Source organism: Antennarius striatus, chromosome 11 (assembly GCF_040054535.1).
Source record: "Antennarius striatus isolate MH-2024 chromosome 11, ASM4005453v1, whole genome shotgun sequence".
NCBI classification, from domain to species: Eukaryota; Metazoa; Chordata; class Actinopteri; order Lophiiformes; family Antennariidae; genus Antennarius; species Antennarius striatus.
Genome location: NC_090786.1, coordinates 15,676,116 through 15,689,928, shown reverse-complemented (window position 1 = coordinate 15,689,928; position 13,813 = coordinate 15,676,116). Strand labels below are relative to the sequence as shown.

Genomic DNA, 13,813 nt, shown 5'->3' with positions numbered 1-13,813 from the left:
CTGAATACAAAAAGCAATCACAAATTTTTGAATGTTTATGGAACCAGCAATCCATTTATCTTCATTCATTTTCTTCAAGACAAAACAACCATAATTTTGTCTTCAGCCACTTACCTGCAAATGTAGCAGGTCATGGGTTACACTGGAGCCTATCCCAGTTGGCTAGGAGCTAAAGCTAGGGTACACCCTGGATGGATTGCCAGCTCATCGTGGGGCTACACAAATACACACACTCTCACACCTATGGTGTGACCAGTTCACCTAAGCTTCATTTTTTTTTTAGAGGTGGAAGGAAGCAGCAGCACCCAGCGCGAACATGCAAACTCCTTACAGAAGGGGATCGAAACCAGAACCTTCTTGCTGTGAGACAACAGCACGACCCACTGCACCACTGTGCTGCCCTACCAGCGATCAGTTGACCCCAAAGCAGTTGAAAAGGTTCAGTCCAAGCTCAGCCAGCCTGACTTACTCCAGATAGCTTCACATTGTGAACATAGTTGCAAATGGACATTTATTCAGTCTCACAGGTACATTTTTAGTTTTAAGGTTTAGTGACATACAAAAGGTAACACATCTATAACACACATCCAGAGAAGGTACAAAATTGTTGATCATTTATGAAAGTACATCAATTTAAAGAAAATTAGTCATGTGGTATTTTAATATATCCTGCAGAAAGCATCTACTGTACAATCCGATGTCAGGGGTAAACTGGTATTGCTACTGCCTCGGTGGTTTATCATGTATTTGCAGGCCACTAATTCAACTGCATGAGAAACATCATGTCCTCACACAACATCTAATTTTAGCAGAAGGCACCAGTTCATGTTACACGTTAAAAGGTTTGTCAGTAAATGTGTCATGGCTTCTACAAAAATACTACAAAAATGAAACATGATGAAGAGATTTAATTATTCCCATATTTCTTCTTCTCACTTTGTTCTTGGTATGAATAATAATGTACACCAAAACGCAAGTAATGCAAGTTTTTTTGTCCATTTTGTTATTCTTCACAATAATAATAAAAAAAACACTAATTGGGAAGCAAACAAACCACCAAATGTCTGAAACAAGTTTTAATAAACTATTAGTTTATTCTGGTTCACTGTTGAATTATCTACTGAACATCCTGGGTTAAAACGTCAAGTCAAACTTATTGATGGGTTTATTAGACTACCGTAAGGGAATTGAAACTGTTGTTAAAGTTTGTCAGTTTTCCTCATGTGTTTGTCTCTTCACATAACAAGTGTACCATGATCTTAGTATTGTATGTAAATTTACTTTATTGATCCCCATAGGGAAATTGGCACACTCTAAATCACACTTGTTTGTTCCGTCGCCCGAACACATATTAGTGTGTTCAGGCCTGTATTATGCAAACACAAGGGGCCTGTAGGCATGCAGTGGGGGGAGGTAGAGTGGCATGCAGCTCCATTGTGGTGCGCCCCTCATGAGCAGTTTATGAAGGGATCTGCGCCTTGTTCAAAGGTGCCTCGGCAATGCTCGCTTGGGAGTGTGAGCTGACACCTCCCACGGTCAGCCGTTACTCTGAAGTGACTTGTCGGGAGCGGGAATCGAACCGCCAATCTTGTGATGATTGGACGACCCACTCTACCAGAGTGACAGTGGCTCTGGGGGCTTTGACAGCTTTACAAAAAAACTGACATCTTATTTGCGCAACATACATGACCCATCCATCAGCTGTTTGGACCACATTCCCTGCAACAAAGGCTTCAACGATTATTCTCTTCAGGTTGAGGTCTCTTGGTGGTAATTGGCAACTCTGTAACCAAGCTGGACCAAATCTAATTGGTTGTCATGTACAAGATGGGTAAAGAATTGCTAAATTTTTAGAAAGACATCAAACAGTCTTTGACTTTATAAATGAATATCACCATTGGTTTTCATGTGGTTCCCTTGTTGAAGAAGCAACCCTTCATCTTGATGTGATAAGCATACAGGCTAAGTGAGTTAGGGTTACTAGTTGGATTTTTTTGGGTGGAGTTGACATTTGAAGCCACAGTCTGTGACTTGTAGAAGTCAGCGTTGGCATGACACTGGCTGCAGCCACAGCGCCTGAGCAGCAGGCACACATCCTTCCTGAACGTGCGTGTGAAGAGTGTGTACAAGAACGGGTTGCAGAGCGAGTTAATGGGATAGAAAAGGATAAGGAGGATCTTTGAGTGAGACACGGTTATGAGGGGCATTCGCAGGGCCGCGGAGATAGCGAAAAAAGAGATGGGAGCCATGCACAAGAAGTCTGTGAAAATGAGCACAGCCATGCGCTTGGCAATTTTGGTGTCTCCATGACGTGTAGCATGTTCTGGGTTGTGAACACTCAGATATATGCATATGTAACAGAAGCAGACGATTACAAAAGCCACAACATTAAGAATGAGTATGGCTACCACGTACACCTGAGAGCCTGGTGTGTCGATGTCCATCGGCAGGCAGATGCTGACTTTGCTGTAACTGCTGACCCCCACTAGAGGGAGCAGGGCAACCAGCAGAGAGAAGACCCAGCCTGCCCCCATCATGGCTACCACATGATGCATCCGCATCTTCTTGTTGACATGCATGGCATTTGTGATGGTGTGCCAACGTTCAAGGCTAATGACAGTCAGTGTATATACTGACAGCTCACTGGCAAACACAGTCAAGAACCCTGCTATACCACATCCAGGCCCCGTCTGCCAGTCTGTGGCGTGGTTGTAGTACTCGTGACGAGAGAGGTGATCCATAAAGGCGATGAGCATCAAGTAGAGCCCCATGCACAGGTCAGCGATGGCCAGGTTGCACATAAGAAATCTGGAGATTGTTATCTTGTGGTGGCTAATGAGAAGGAAAACCAGAACAGCCACGTTACCAGCCACAGCAAAAACGGTAATGATCCAAGTGAGACAGCGCAGGAAGGGGAAACCCAGCAAGTCTTCGCAAGGGTTAAAATCGTCTGGCTTCGGAGTGCAATTCACAAAGGGGTTGTTCAGACAATCAAATTCCAGGTCTGGATACTGAAAATGGATGTCATCAATGAGGTTCATGCCATCTCCATTAGGCTCCCTGATGAAGACAGATATTCAGATTAACGCCAAAATCATGGACTTTAATAACACTGTTTGCATATAGGGGTAGAATTAAAAATATAGGAGAGATAGGCAGAAAAGGAGGGGATAACAGTTTTGTATTTTTCTGAATTAGATGATTTTGATTAGAATAAACCTCTAACAGTTTAGATGACACAGAAGCAGATGTTTAATATACAACTAAAAATGTTAAATCTCTCAGACAGTGTAAGCACTTGACTTAAAATATAAGAAGGGTTGGAATATTTACTCAACATTTTTTATATTTCCCTTGCAATTTCATAAAGTTCCTATTTAATTCCTTTGCCAGTTTGGGTGTTGTGTTTAAGAGATGAATCTCAGTGTTTTTTGGCTCATTGCTGGAAAAATTATCAATTCAATAACAGCATAGGATGTGATAAATTGGATGTTTTTCTGAGGACTGTCCAGAGAAAATATACAGTGAATTATCTTACATTTCACTTTGGCTGTGATCACATAACTTTGTAAAGTTCCTTAAGGCACTCTCCCTGTAAGTGGAAAAAAGATGGGACAAGGTTAAACAACACAAAATATCTGTCCAGACAGCTGCTGCCAGTCAAACACTGATATTTTACCTTTGTTTCCGGCGCCACAAGTGAAAGGCGCAGCAGTGGCTGGGGTACGTGAGCTCAGCCTGCACCAGCTCAGACAGGCTCTCCAGAGGGGGGAGGGTCTTCAGAGAAAAAGCAGAGCTGGCTTTCAGAAACCTCACGTGCCTCAACCCTTTAGGCGGGAGGGAAATCAGAGCTGTTGAAGAAACATCCCTGTATCACAAATGTAGAGGATACAGACAAAAAAAAATGAAGATAGACACCGATAGAAGACAGGATTTTATGAAGACATTAGACTCACAGATGTAGTCTGTGTCCTAAGATGTAAAATCATGACTCCAAAAAGGGGGGAAGCGCCATAAAACATAAAACCAAATGAGATTTCCTAACCCTTTATGACGTTCATTTATGTTGAACACATATTTAACCCCATGAGTTTTGTAAATATATGCTTATCTAGATTTGATGGGGGCAAACTATCTCAAGAAGTTGTGACAGGCAACAAGCAGACAGGGAAAGTTGTGCGATACACAACACCTGACAAAGTTCTACATTCGAAAAGCCAGTAAATTAATCCCACTGTTGGCATAAGACTTGCTCATCCACATGTGAAAGCTTTCCCATGGTACAAAGGCATTCGTTAAAGACATTTTTCTCACTTATTTGCAGGATTTCCTGACATTCATCAAATCTATAAATGTACCAAGATGTGCCAGGCATAAAAAAAGACGACCCTTGGCATTTCCGACATGTCAGTGGGTACGTCACAAACACTAATTCTTTACCAAGATAACATGAATTTTCATGTCTATAACAGGGCTGCTCGCAATCAGAGACCTTGCAAGCTGTATTCTCCACACACAGGGCTATTTTCTGTCAAATCAGTATTCAGCAGTCCTGCTCGCTCTGTTGGTTGTTTATACAGACAGGCTGTCACTGCCCTAATGTTTAAACAATAACCTGATCAACACTGTTATGAATATTAATCTCCCTTCACTGACCCAGTTCAAATAAAACCATCTTAACGCTGCTGATTTTAACAACAGGTAGAAAATCTGTGATTGTCCCATTGCATGTAAATAAAACCAGAACATTTCTGCTTTTTGATTTCACCCTCTTATCTGTGGACATCAAATTTACAAAATAGGGCAGACCTTGCATTATTTAATTTTCCTTTTTGTCTAGGAGAGTTTTTTGTCAAGCATTTTCTACCATATCACAGCCTGGGGTCCTCTGCTACATCTCTTATCCTCCAGGTGTAATTTGTCATAAGTAAAGAGAGACGAATTAAAGATAACTACAAGATGACTTAAAGACAAAATATGAGAGCTGCAGTACTGTGACTGTTTGAAAGCATCATATGTGAAATTAATGGAAATCAGCTACTCAGACACCGAGTATTGGTAATAATCAAAAGGTTACAATAAAACATTTTTAACAGGAAAACACAATTTTTCGTACAGCTATGAAACGTGAACATGGAATTGATCACACAATTCTTAACTTATCCCTTATTGGTCAAAGACATGCTGGAACAAACAGCCCTGGTAACCCCTACAATTTACAGTCAACATTCTTTTGATGATATATTTTGTAGTTACTGTACATTTGAAGCTTCTACATGATAATTTATTATACCTTAAATTTAGTTTTTGACAATATTGTAATTTCACAGTATACTGTATATTAAATTTCCAACAGTATTTGAAGTGCTTCATTTGGGTCCACAGATGGACCAATGTGCACACACATTCTGGAGACAGCTAAGGACTAGAAATAATTCTAAAAGCTTTTCAGCATTATAAATACTTTCCCTCGCTTTTGACACTTCAAGTTAACATTTTCATATTTGCAGAACAGAGCATTTTAATACTGTGGAAAGGCTATTTTTACTTTAAGGTAGAGTGGCTATTGGCAGGCGGTTTCCTTTTTATACACAGCAGATGAAGAGCTACATTAGCATCTATTTGTAGCGCTGAATCTGGCCATCTGGTGAATGTATTTTCACTTAATTCACTCAACTTTTATCTTCGTTTTTTATCTCCAGAACTCATGAGATAAAATGAAAGGTTCTGTAGCAGTCAAATGCTCCTTTCTGTTAATTAGCTCAATGCCACCTTCGTGTCATTCCTTTTTCAGGGCTATTTCCACCAAAAGCAGGAAGACAACCGAAGCTTTAACACTCTGGATGGTCAAAACAATAAGCTAATGAAGTCCCGACTCAACCTCTGAGCTCTCTCATGTTCTGCCCTGTGATCAGCCATTGATACAGAAATAATGATTATGGCAGCTTTAAAAAAAGACCCTGTTCACTGCTTATTTTTTAAAATTAGTTTTCTTATGAGTTTGTCACTTACAGAACGCTTGGACCTGTGGCTCCATCAAAAGCATCTTCTTGGATGTTTCTGAGATAAATGTTGTCTCTCAAAATCCTGTAGAAGACATAAAAACCACTCAGTCAAGTGACCTGTAGTACAAACTGTAGTAGAACAATGATTTTCAGCCGACACTGGAGTGACCCCAAACTGTTTTTCATCTACTTTTTGTTTTCTCCTATTGACACTGAGAAGGATGAAAATTATTTTTAGTCTGCAGGCTTTGTGTGTCATGTTTTGTCCTCCATCAATACAGAGCAGCAAAGGGCAAAAGTAGAAAACAAAAGGGCACCATCTTTGTTTAGTCTTCCATAACACTTGTCATTGCTTAGTATGAAGAAACAAATAGTAATTTTCAAAGGGCTTACAGGCTGTTGAGCTTGGTTCCATTAAACGCATGGGACTTGATTTCACCGAAGCCATTTCTAACCAGGTTCCTGTCAAGGACATGGTGTTATTCATTTTTTTGTTTGCTGTAAAAACTAACAGTCATCAAGGTCAGACAAGTGAACATTCTATTATATAAGAATATGGAGACACACTGTAACACGTTTTTTGGTGACACATTGTTGCCCCCCGTCTCTGATAGAAGAAAAAGAAACAAAGAGCGCCAGCCTCCTGTACTCACATGTCAACATGCTCCTTCGTGATACCCTGGAAAGAATTGGGAGGAATGAAGTCGATTCCCATGTTATCTGTCATGTCTCTGCACACAGAGCAGATAACATTAACCCGGGCTCTTAGACAAAATTATGTATATTCATACAAAAAACAACAAAAAAAGCAGTTTGATGACCTGCGACCCAGTGGGAGGCTTCAAAGCAACAGTGTGACATTAACAGATAAAAACTGGGTGCAGAATAAATGACATGGGACCCACTTATTCTATGTCTTAATTACAAACTGGAATAAGATGTTTTAAATTAATTTCACTACTCACATGATGACATTTGACACCAAGGACGAGATAGTTGTGAAGTCTGGGAAATGCATCACCCCAGTGTTAGAGATGCTCCTGTGAAGACTCAGTGTCAATGAATGATGACTTTTGGCTCAAGAGACGAGATGTTTGAAGTGCAAACAAAATATCAGGTTGTCTCAGCTGGTGAGGGAAATATCTGGGAAATATTCCAGGTTAAACATCTGAAATTACATTTCCCTGCCCGCTCCTAACTTTCACGTTTAACTCAAAGCACTGAATGCTAAATAAGAAATGGCCTTAACGGATCAGCATCTTTTTTCTTTTGAACATTACGGTGATTGAAGATGCATCACTTCAGTAGCAGGTGGTTGCCATGGTAAAATTACTGCAAGTATGGATGTACTAATTAAACACCATTTAGATAAATGACTGTCACAGAAACACCTATAATGTTTAAGGCATGTGAATACAGAAAAGAACAAATGGAGGTCCTGTTTAATTCTCTAACGGGGCTACCTTGTCAGTTTTGTAAGCTTTTATTGCAAACTTTATACCAAGTTTATGACTGTTTGCTCAAATATTTGATTTATAAAAGCCAACATTCTGGCCGTTAGCAGGGATTTATTCAACAAAGTCAGTGTCTTAGTTTTTTTCTGCTAGCACCAGGATTCTTCCTTGAATAGTAAAAGTTTTACCGATTCACTGCAAATGTTTACATTTTTGGAAAGTTTAGGACAAATTTGAACACTTGCCTCCTGAGAATGAGAATGAATTGCAATGACTGTGAAACTCCTTGGTCTGACAAGTTCAAAAAAGGTGAATAATAATCAAGTAAGACAGAATGACTTACAAATATTCCAGCCTGGGTAGGTCAGTGAAGGCCCCTTTTTCAATAACCCTCAGACTGTTGATGTTCTGCACTGAACTGCAGGAACAAAAATAGTAATTACACTTTTGCTGTCAGCGGCTGTCAGCAAACAAATGCAGGAAAGCCCATTGAAACATCAGCTGCTCTGGGAGTCAAGGATTAAACACACTGCTTTGTAATTGAGAGGCTAATCCTCTCACACTTAAAACAAAATGCAAAAAGACATAGGAGCCATTCAAAGGTGTAACTGCCTTCATCGTGGGCTTTGAATTTAACACTTGGTGGAAGTGTCACTTACATTTGAGCCAGGCTGCGGAGGGAGAGGAAGGCGTGTCTCCGGATCTGTGTGATGCAGTCGCTCTGGGAAATTTCACTGCGGCACAAATAAAAAAAAAAAAGGGAAAGGCTCCACATCAACAGATTAACGGGAGCCGATAGACTAATTATTCTTGCAATGTCTCACACATCAGTTTAGTGAACGTGGAGTTTGGCAGAAAAAAATTAAAGATGACGCACACGCTTTTCTTCTTGTCTGTACTTTTTTAGAAATAGGACAGAGCTGATTGATAATTAGGATACAGAACATGAGGGAAATTTTAAAATACTACCAATGATTAATATTTCTAGGGCACCACGCATGATCGCGCACACACACCTACACACACACAGACACACGCACACACAATCCTCATGTTTGGATCATGTCCAACCACACATCACTGATGCATCTGGGTCAAGAGAGAAGATGTTTGATAAGGAGGACTAAACAAAGACCTTCAGAGACAAACAAAGTCAACAAGACTCCTTTAATTGTCCTTGAGCACTTTTTGTTTTCTGATTGAGGCAGGGCCAACTTCCCTTTTCTCCAGCCTCGTCTTTTGCACTCTGCTTAAATCAGTCCACACTTTTGCAGCATCGTTACCCTTCTTCAGTTTTCCACAGGTAAACCTTTAAATACCTCCATCTCTAATGCTTGAACATAGTTCTTTAGAGCCTTGTTGGGCTTAAGTGAAATAATCACTGCATAAAGCTTCATGAAAAGCGTCTTCACGTCACCATCTAAACGAAGCCGTGCTGTGATTTCCAGTTTGCGTCACTGCGGGCGCACACATCTCCTCGAGTCATTCCACCTTGACACAGGGTTTAAAAGATGAAAGATCATCGCTTTAAGACAGCATCATCATTTATAAGGTATTTTATCACTTTAAACTTTTTAACCGCAGAGAACATAATGGACCTATCACATGTAAGTACTGTAAGTCTCTGGGACTGATAAGACCTGTCCCTGAGATCAAAGTCAGACACACTCAGCACGTTCAGTTTGAAATTGATTTCACCACAGCCTAAGGAGCGCTACCCGCTCATCCAGCCGCTCCGTGTGACGGCCGAGGCTGATGCTGTAGCTGTGGGATGGAGTATTTAGTGACTGTAAACACATTATAGATATTTATTAGCATTCAGAATGAAAGAGGTTATGTCTTGTCTCTACGGATTGACTTTGGCACTTTCGTTGGTGGTATTTCTGGTCTGGTGTTTCTCTCGTTAAAATATCTGATTTAACTTCCAAGGTTATTTACATTTTTACACAAACGTCCTCCTTATTCACATCTTCACCTCTCACCTTATCCTGGAAAGTTCACCGTTGATGGTCCATTAATCAGTCATTCATTGTCCAATTTCAATACATTTTTGAGTTTTGTTGGTTTTCTAATCCAAAGTGGACATGCAGTATGTAAATGTTCTGCAGTCTGCCAAACACCTAAAACAGACCATTCCTATCCTGAAGTCTGATTGGTGCCTGTAGCGAATTTATTTCCTTTTGTGCCAAACCATATGTACCTGAAGCACACGCTATATTAGTGATGATACTAAAGTAAATGTTTAGTTATGATTGTTTAGTTATGATGTAACATGAGGTTACATGTGTTATCATAACGGAATCTTTATATTACAGGACTGGGATACATATCACAGGATACATATTAACTTCCACAATCATTTCAAATCTTTTTGATGAAGTTCAAACATTAGGATTCATTAAGGCTAAAGAGTCTTCAGTAGTTTAATTCACTTTAAAGTGACAGTAATTCACCTAGAGTATATTTATCCTCCGCCAACAGCAGCAAAAACAATTAACTTACATAATTGTAATGTTGATGAGCTCCTTGAAGGCGTGAGTGGGGATTTCTGTCACAGGGAGATGAGAGAGCCTCCTGTAAGATTCACACAGCTGTCAACTCGGTGTTCATGACAGAAGAGAAAACATCAGGAAGGGAATCCTTCAGTATTAATACATCATGTGAGGCGTTAGATGATGTCCTAGAGGTGTGAGGCTGTTGGGGATCTGACCCAACCTCACTGCCCCGGTCAGGTCAGCCCAACAGGTTTCACACCCGGACTGCTGTACAAGCTGTTGGACTCACAGACGAGAACCGGCCGCTGCTCCCGGAGCGGAGGCCAGCTGAGTGTCGCTGCTGCACTGGAAGCTGTCGGTGCTGCAGCGACAGACGGCCGGACAGGTGAACGCCCGGCAGGAGCGCGCATTCAGGACGCCGGACAGCGCGATCAGGAGCCAAATCACCAGGGGGGACATGAGTGACACGGGTCCACCGCCAACGGAGCAGGACAAGCAGGTACAAAGGAAGACTCAGCCCGGGCTCCTCAAAGTTCAAGAAAAGAGGGACCTAGAAGCCCGAGAAGCCCGGTCACACAGACAGGGCGACACATGCGCTGTCAGGGAGGTGAAGCTCTGCTGCTGCCTTCAAGGACTGTCGTAATTACTGAGTGCTGCTCATCTGGATGACACCCAAGAAGTAAGAGAGTAGGAGGAGACCATCAAATCGAAATTTGTGTGGAATGGTGAGGGATTGTCAATAAAATTTGTATTTAAAATATATTCCTATGAAAAAAATAAAATAAAAATATATTCACAACACACAGACACACACACACACACACACACACACACACACACACACACACACACACACACACACACACACACACACTGCCAGCTTGTCAGCCATTCACAATGTCAAAGTCTGTACGTTTAATGCTCCAGAAGAAAAAGGAGTCCCTTCATAATGAGTGACACATGAATGGTTGATGGTGGACCTCCTTGGCTAAGCCCACGTCTTCATGCTAACCACGCAAACCATGCCTAGATGTTCAAACTCAGCGGGTGGGAACCTTTCAGACAAAGCCGTTTGACACATTTTCACCGTATAGCTCATTTAAAATGTTATAATTGCATTTCAGAATGTGAAACCAGAGCAGTTACGCATATTCTAAAAGCTTAGTTAGAATCATGGTGCCGCTCAAGCATCAACCATGATTCCATCACCAGACCCTTGCTGCTTTCGGAATAAATTATATGGTCTGTGCAGCTAATGCTATGACCGTGTAATGTAGTATTGTTCATATTACAACAGAGCACATGTGCATAATGTGTTTACAGTATTTCTGTGGGGTAATTTTTCATGCTTCTTTGGGATCGAATTCCATCTTCTTGGTGATCATTTTGTGTCTCTTGAGGCCTGTACCATAAAGCTGGATTACGGCTTAGCGAGATAACTTCAGGCTTAACCCTGGCTTTTCGGTACCTTAAAGGTAGCTGACTTTCTATTGGGCTACGTTGTTGCGGTAACCTATGCTGAACACCTAACCTGTTCCGGAGCAGGATAAGTTCAGGGTAAGAGCTCAGCAGGTGTAACAGCCCCACCTACTGACCAATCAGAGCTCAGCGGGTATAACAGCCCCACCTACTGACCAATCAGAGCTCAGCGGGTATAACAGCCCCACCTACTGACCAATCAGTTCTCTTAGAAAATGGGCTGTCCGTTTTATGAGAACCCGGTGGATCTTGGTGCACAGCTTGTGCGAAGAGCGCTCAGGCGCGAGAGAATATTTAATGTAATCCGTTCGAATTGCCTGAACTGTACGAAAGGTAGAGGTTTTGGGGAGAGGGGTTACATTACATCTGTCAGCTGCTGGAGCCTTACATCAGTAATGTAACGCACCGCAACCACGCACTGACAGTCCCGCAGACAGTGTGCATTGCACTGGGGTTTTTTGCCACAGGTAATATATTTCTTAGTGAAGTTCGTAATTGTTATCTATCTATCTATCTATCTATCTATCTATCTATCTATCTATCTATCTATCTTTTATGTATTTTGTTGGCGATGCCGAAAACCTCTGGAGAACACAGTATGTAGAGCTATTCATAAAGTCGCGGGGTCTACAATCACATGCCATAACAAAAAATGTCGTACACACATACATTTATGGAACACACAAATGTTACTGTAGTCAGATATACAAGTGCAGTCATGGTGGGGAAGTAATATTATAATGGCACTAACTTCCGCATTGACACAGTCGGCGATTTTGTGCCAGCGATCCTTGGGTCGTTTGGCAGCTGCAACTGTGTTGCTTTTTGCCTGGATTATTGATTTGTATTGCTCGTATTTATTAATTATTATTGTTTGCTCCTCTGTTGTGAAATATGCGGCTCGGGCCAGTTTGTTGCATGTTTGCGATTGGTCGCATGCAGCAACCTCCGACCTTTTTATGTGAGCGCCCACAGATCTAGACTTGACAAGCCTGAATTGAATTAGTGAGTTGATAGCCGGCTTTATGGTACCGAAAATCCGGAGGGCGGATGTCTCGGTAAGTGAAGCCAGATAAGTAAGAGGAAGTCCGGCTAGGTTCATCATGCTTTATGGCAGTGGTCCCCAACCTTTTTTGCGCCCCGGACCGGTTTCATCTAAGACAATATTTCACGGACCGGCCTTCATTTGCTCTATATTCGTTAATGACGCTAGGACAGCTGTAGTCTAATACTAAATCATCCGCAGTGGTTTTATGTGAAATGCAGACATCAACAGACAATAAACAAACAAACAAATGCCGCTTCGCAAGGACAGGAGTTTGGAAATGGAAACAGGGTTTGCGATACTTTTTGGGCGATCTCAGGATAATCTGCCTTGATTTTAATCCAGTACACTGGACCAGTGGAGGGCGCTTAATTTCGGGGTAACCTGTCACGTGACCGAGACCGGTCAAGCGTGACAGACGTCACTTTTCAAAATAAAACATCTTTCCGACTCCGAAATAAATAAAACGGAAGTAATGTAAATAATTTTTTAATTCTGTGCGGCCCGATACCAAATGACCCACAGACCGGTAGCGGTCCGCGGCCCGGGGGTTGGGGACCACTGCTTTATGGTACAGGCCTTCGGTCAGTCTGTGTGTTTGTTTTTATCTGTGATTACTGTGTGCTTGATTTTCTTCTTTTTTGTGGTCAGGGAGCCTTTATTCACTGTTCTGTTTCTCTGAATGGTCATTTTTGAGTTACAAACCACTTTCTGGCACTGCTCCTCCCTGTCAATCATTTTGATCGTCTGGATTATCTCAGACTACAATATCAGTCCCTCAAGCTGCACAACAATTTACCTGAGGAGGACTGAAGTCTTGTTTTTATTCTAGAGTTTCATTCTAAGGCCATGTCCACATTTCAGATGTGTCTGTAATATATTTTATATCAATATTGTGCCTTAATAAACAGAACACATACATCTATAGAATGTGAGTGTGGATTTAAATATATAGAGAAAGTCTCCTGCAGACCTGCATGGAAATGGCATAACGGTGTGATCACATCCTACACCATCACCTCCACCTACTTTGCCAGTGCATGTTGTTAAGGCTTCCTTTTTAGGCACAAGATGCTTCTTACATCTGAGTGGGAGGCTGGTGACCTGTCAGCATCCTGCTGGTTAACAAAAGGACACATCAGTGTGTGGGCAACAAAGTACTGCTAAAGACAAAATGACATGTCTCAATATGACAATATGCTAAGAAAATTCAGCATATTCGGCATCAAAAAAACACAATATAGAACCGCACAAACCAAGAAATGCAGCCAACAGGAAACACATCTTGCCATGGATGTACACAAAAGTAGCACAACCACAGGAACACACATGAGC

At 41.5% G+C, this 13,813-nt stretch overlaps 1 protein-coding gene across 1 annotated transcript; it reads right to left on the bottom strand.

Annotated features, from left to right (window-relative positions):
• Positions 1-1,904: 1,904 nt before the first annotated feature.
• On the bottom strand, positions 1,905-10,413 carry LOC137603443 (lutropin-choriogonadotropic hormone receptor-like). The gene is made up of 11 exons (XM_068326914.1): positions 10,244-10,413; positions 9,962-10,033; positions 8,119-8,193; positions 7,803-7,877; positions 6,971-7,045; positions 6,659-6,736; positions 6,399-6,467; positions 6,013-6,087; positions 3,680-3,868; positions 3,539-3,592; positions 1,905-3,060 (listed from the first exon to the last, which is right to left on the bottom strand). Exons 1-11 carry the CDS (start codon positions 10,411-10,413, stop codon positions 1,905-1,907), a joined length of 2,088 nt encoding a protein of 695 aa, XP_068183015.1.
• Positions 10,414-13,813: the final 3,400 nt, after the last annotated feature.

Bases quoted from the DNA above. Each gene is read 5' to 3' on its own strand.
- LOC137603443 (XM_068326914.1), bottom strand. From the start codon at position 10,413: ATGTCCCCCCTGGTGATTTGGCTCCTGATCGCGCTGTCCGGCGTCCTG. The intron at 7,878-8,118 runs GTAAGTGACACT...TTGTTCCTGCAG, and splicing joins CTCCGCAGCCTGGCTCAAAT to TTCAGTGCAGAACATCAACA. The intron at 3,593-3,679 runs GTAAAATATCAG...TTCCACTTACAG, and splicing joins TTGTGGCGCCGGAAACAAAG to GGAGAGTGCCTTAAGGAACT.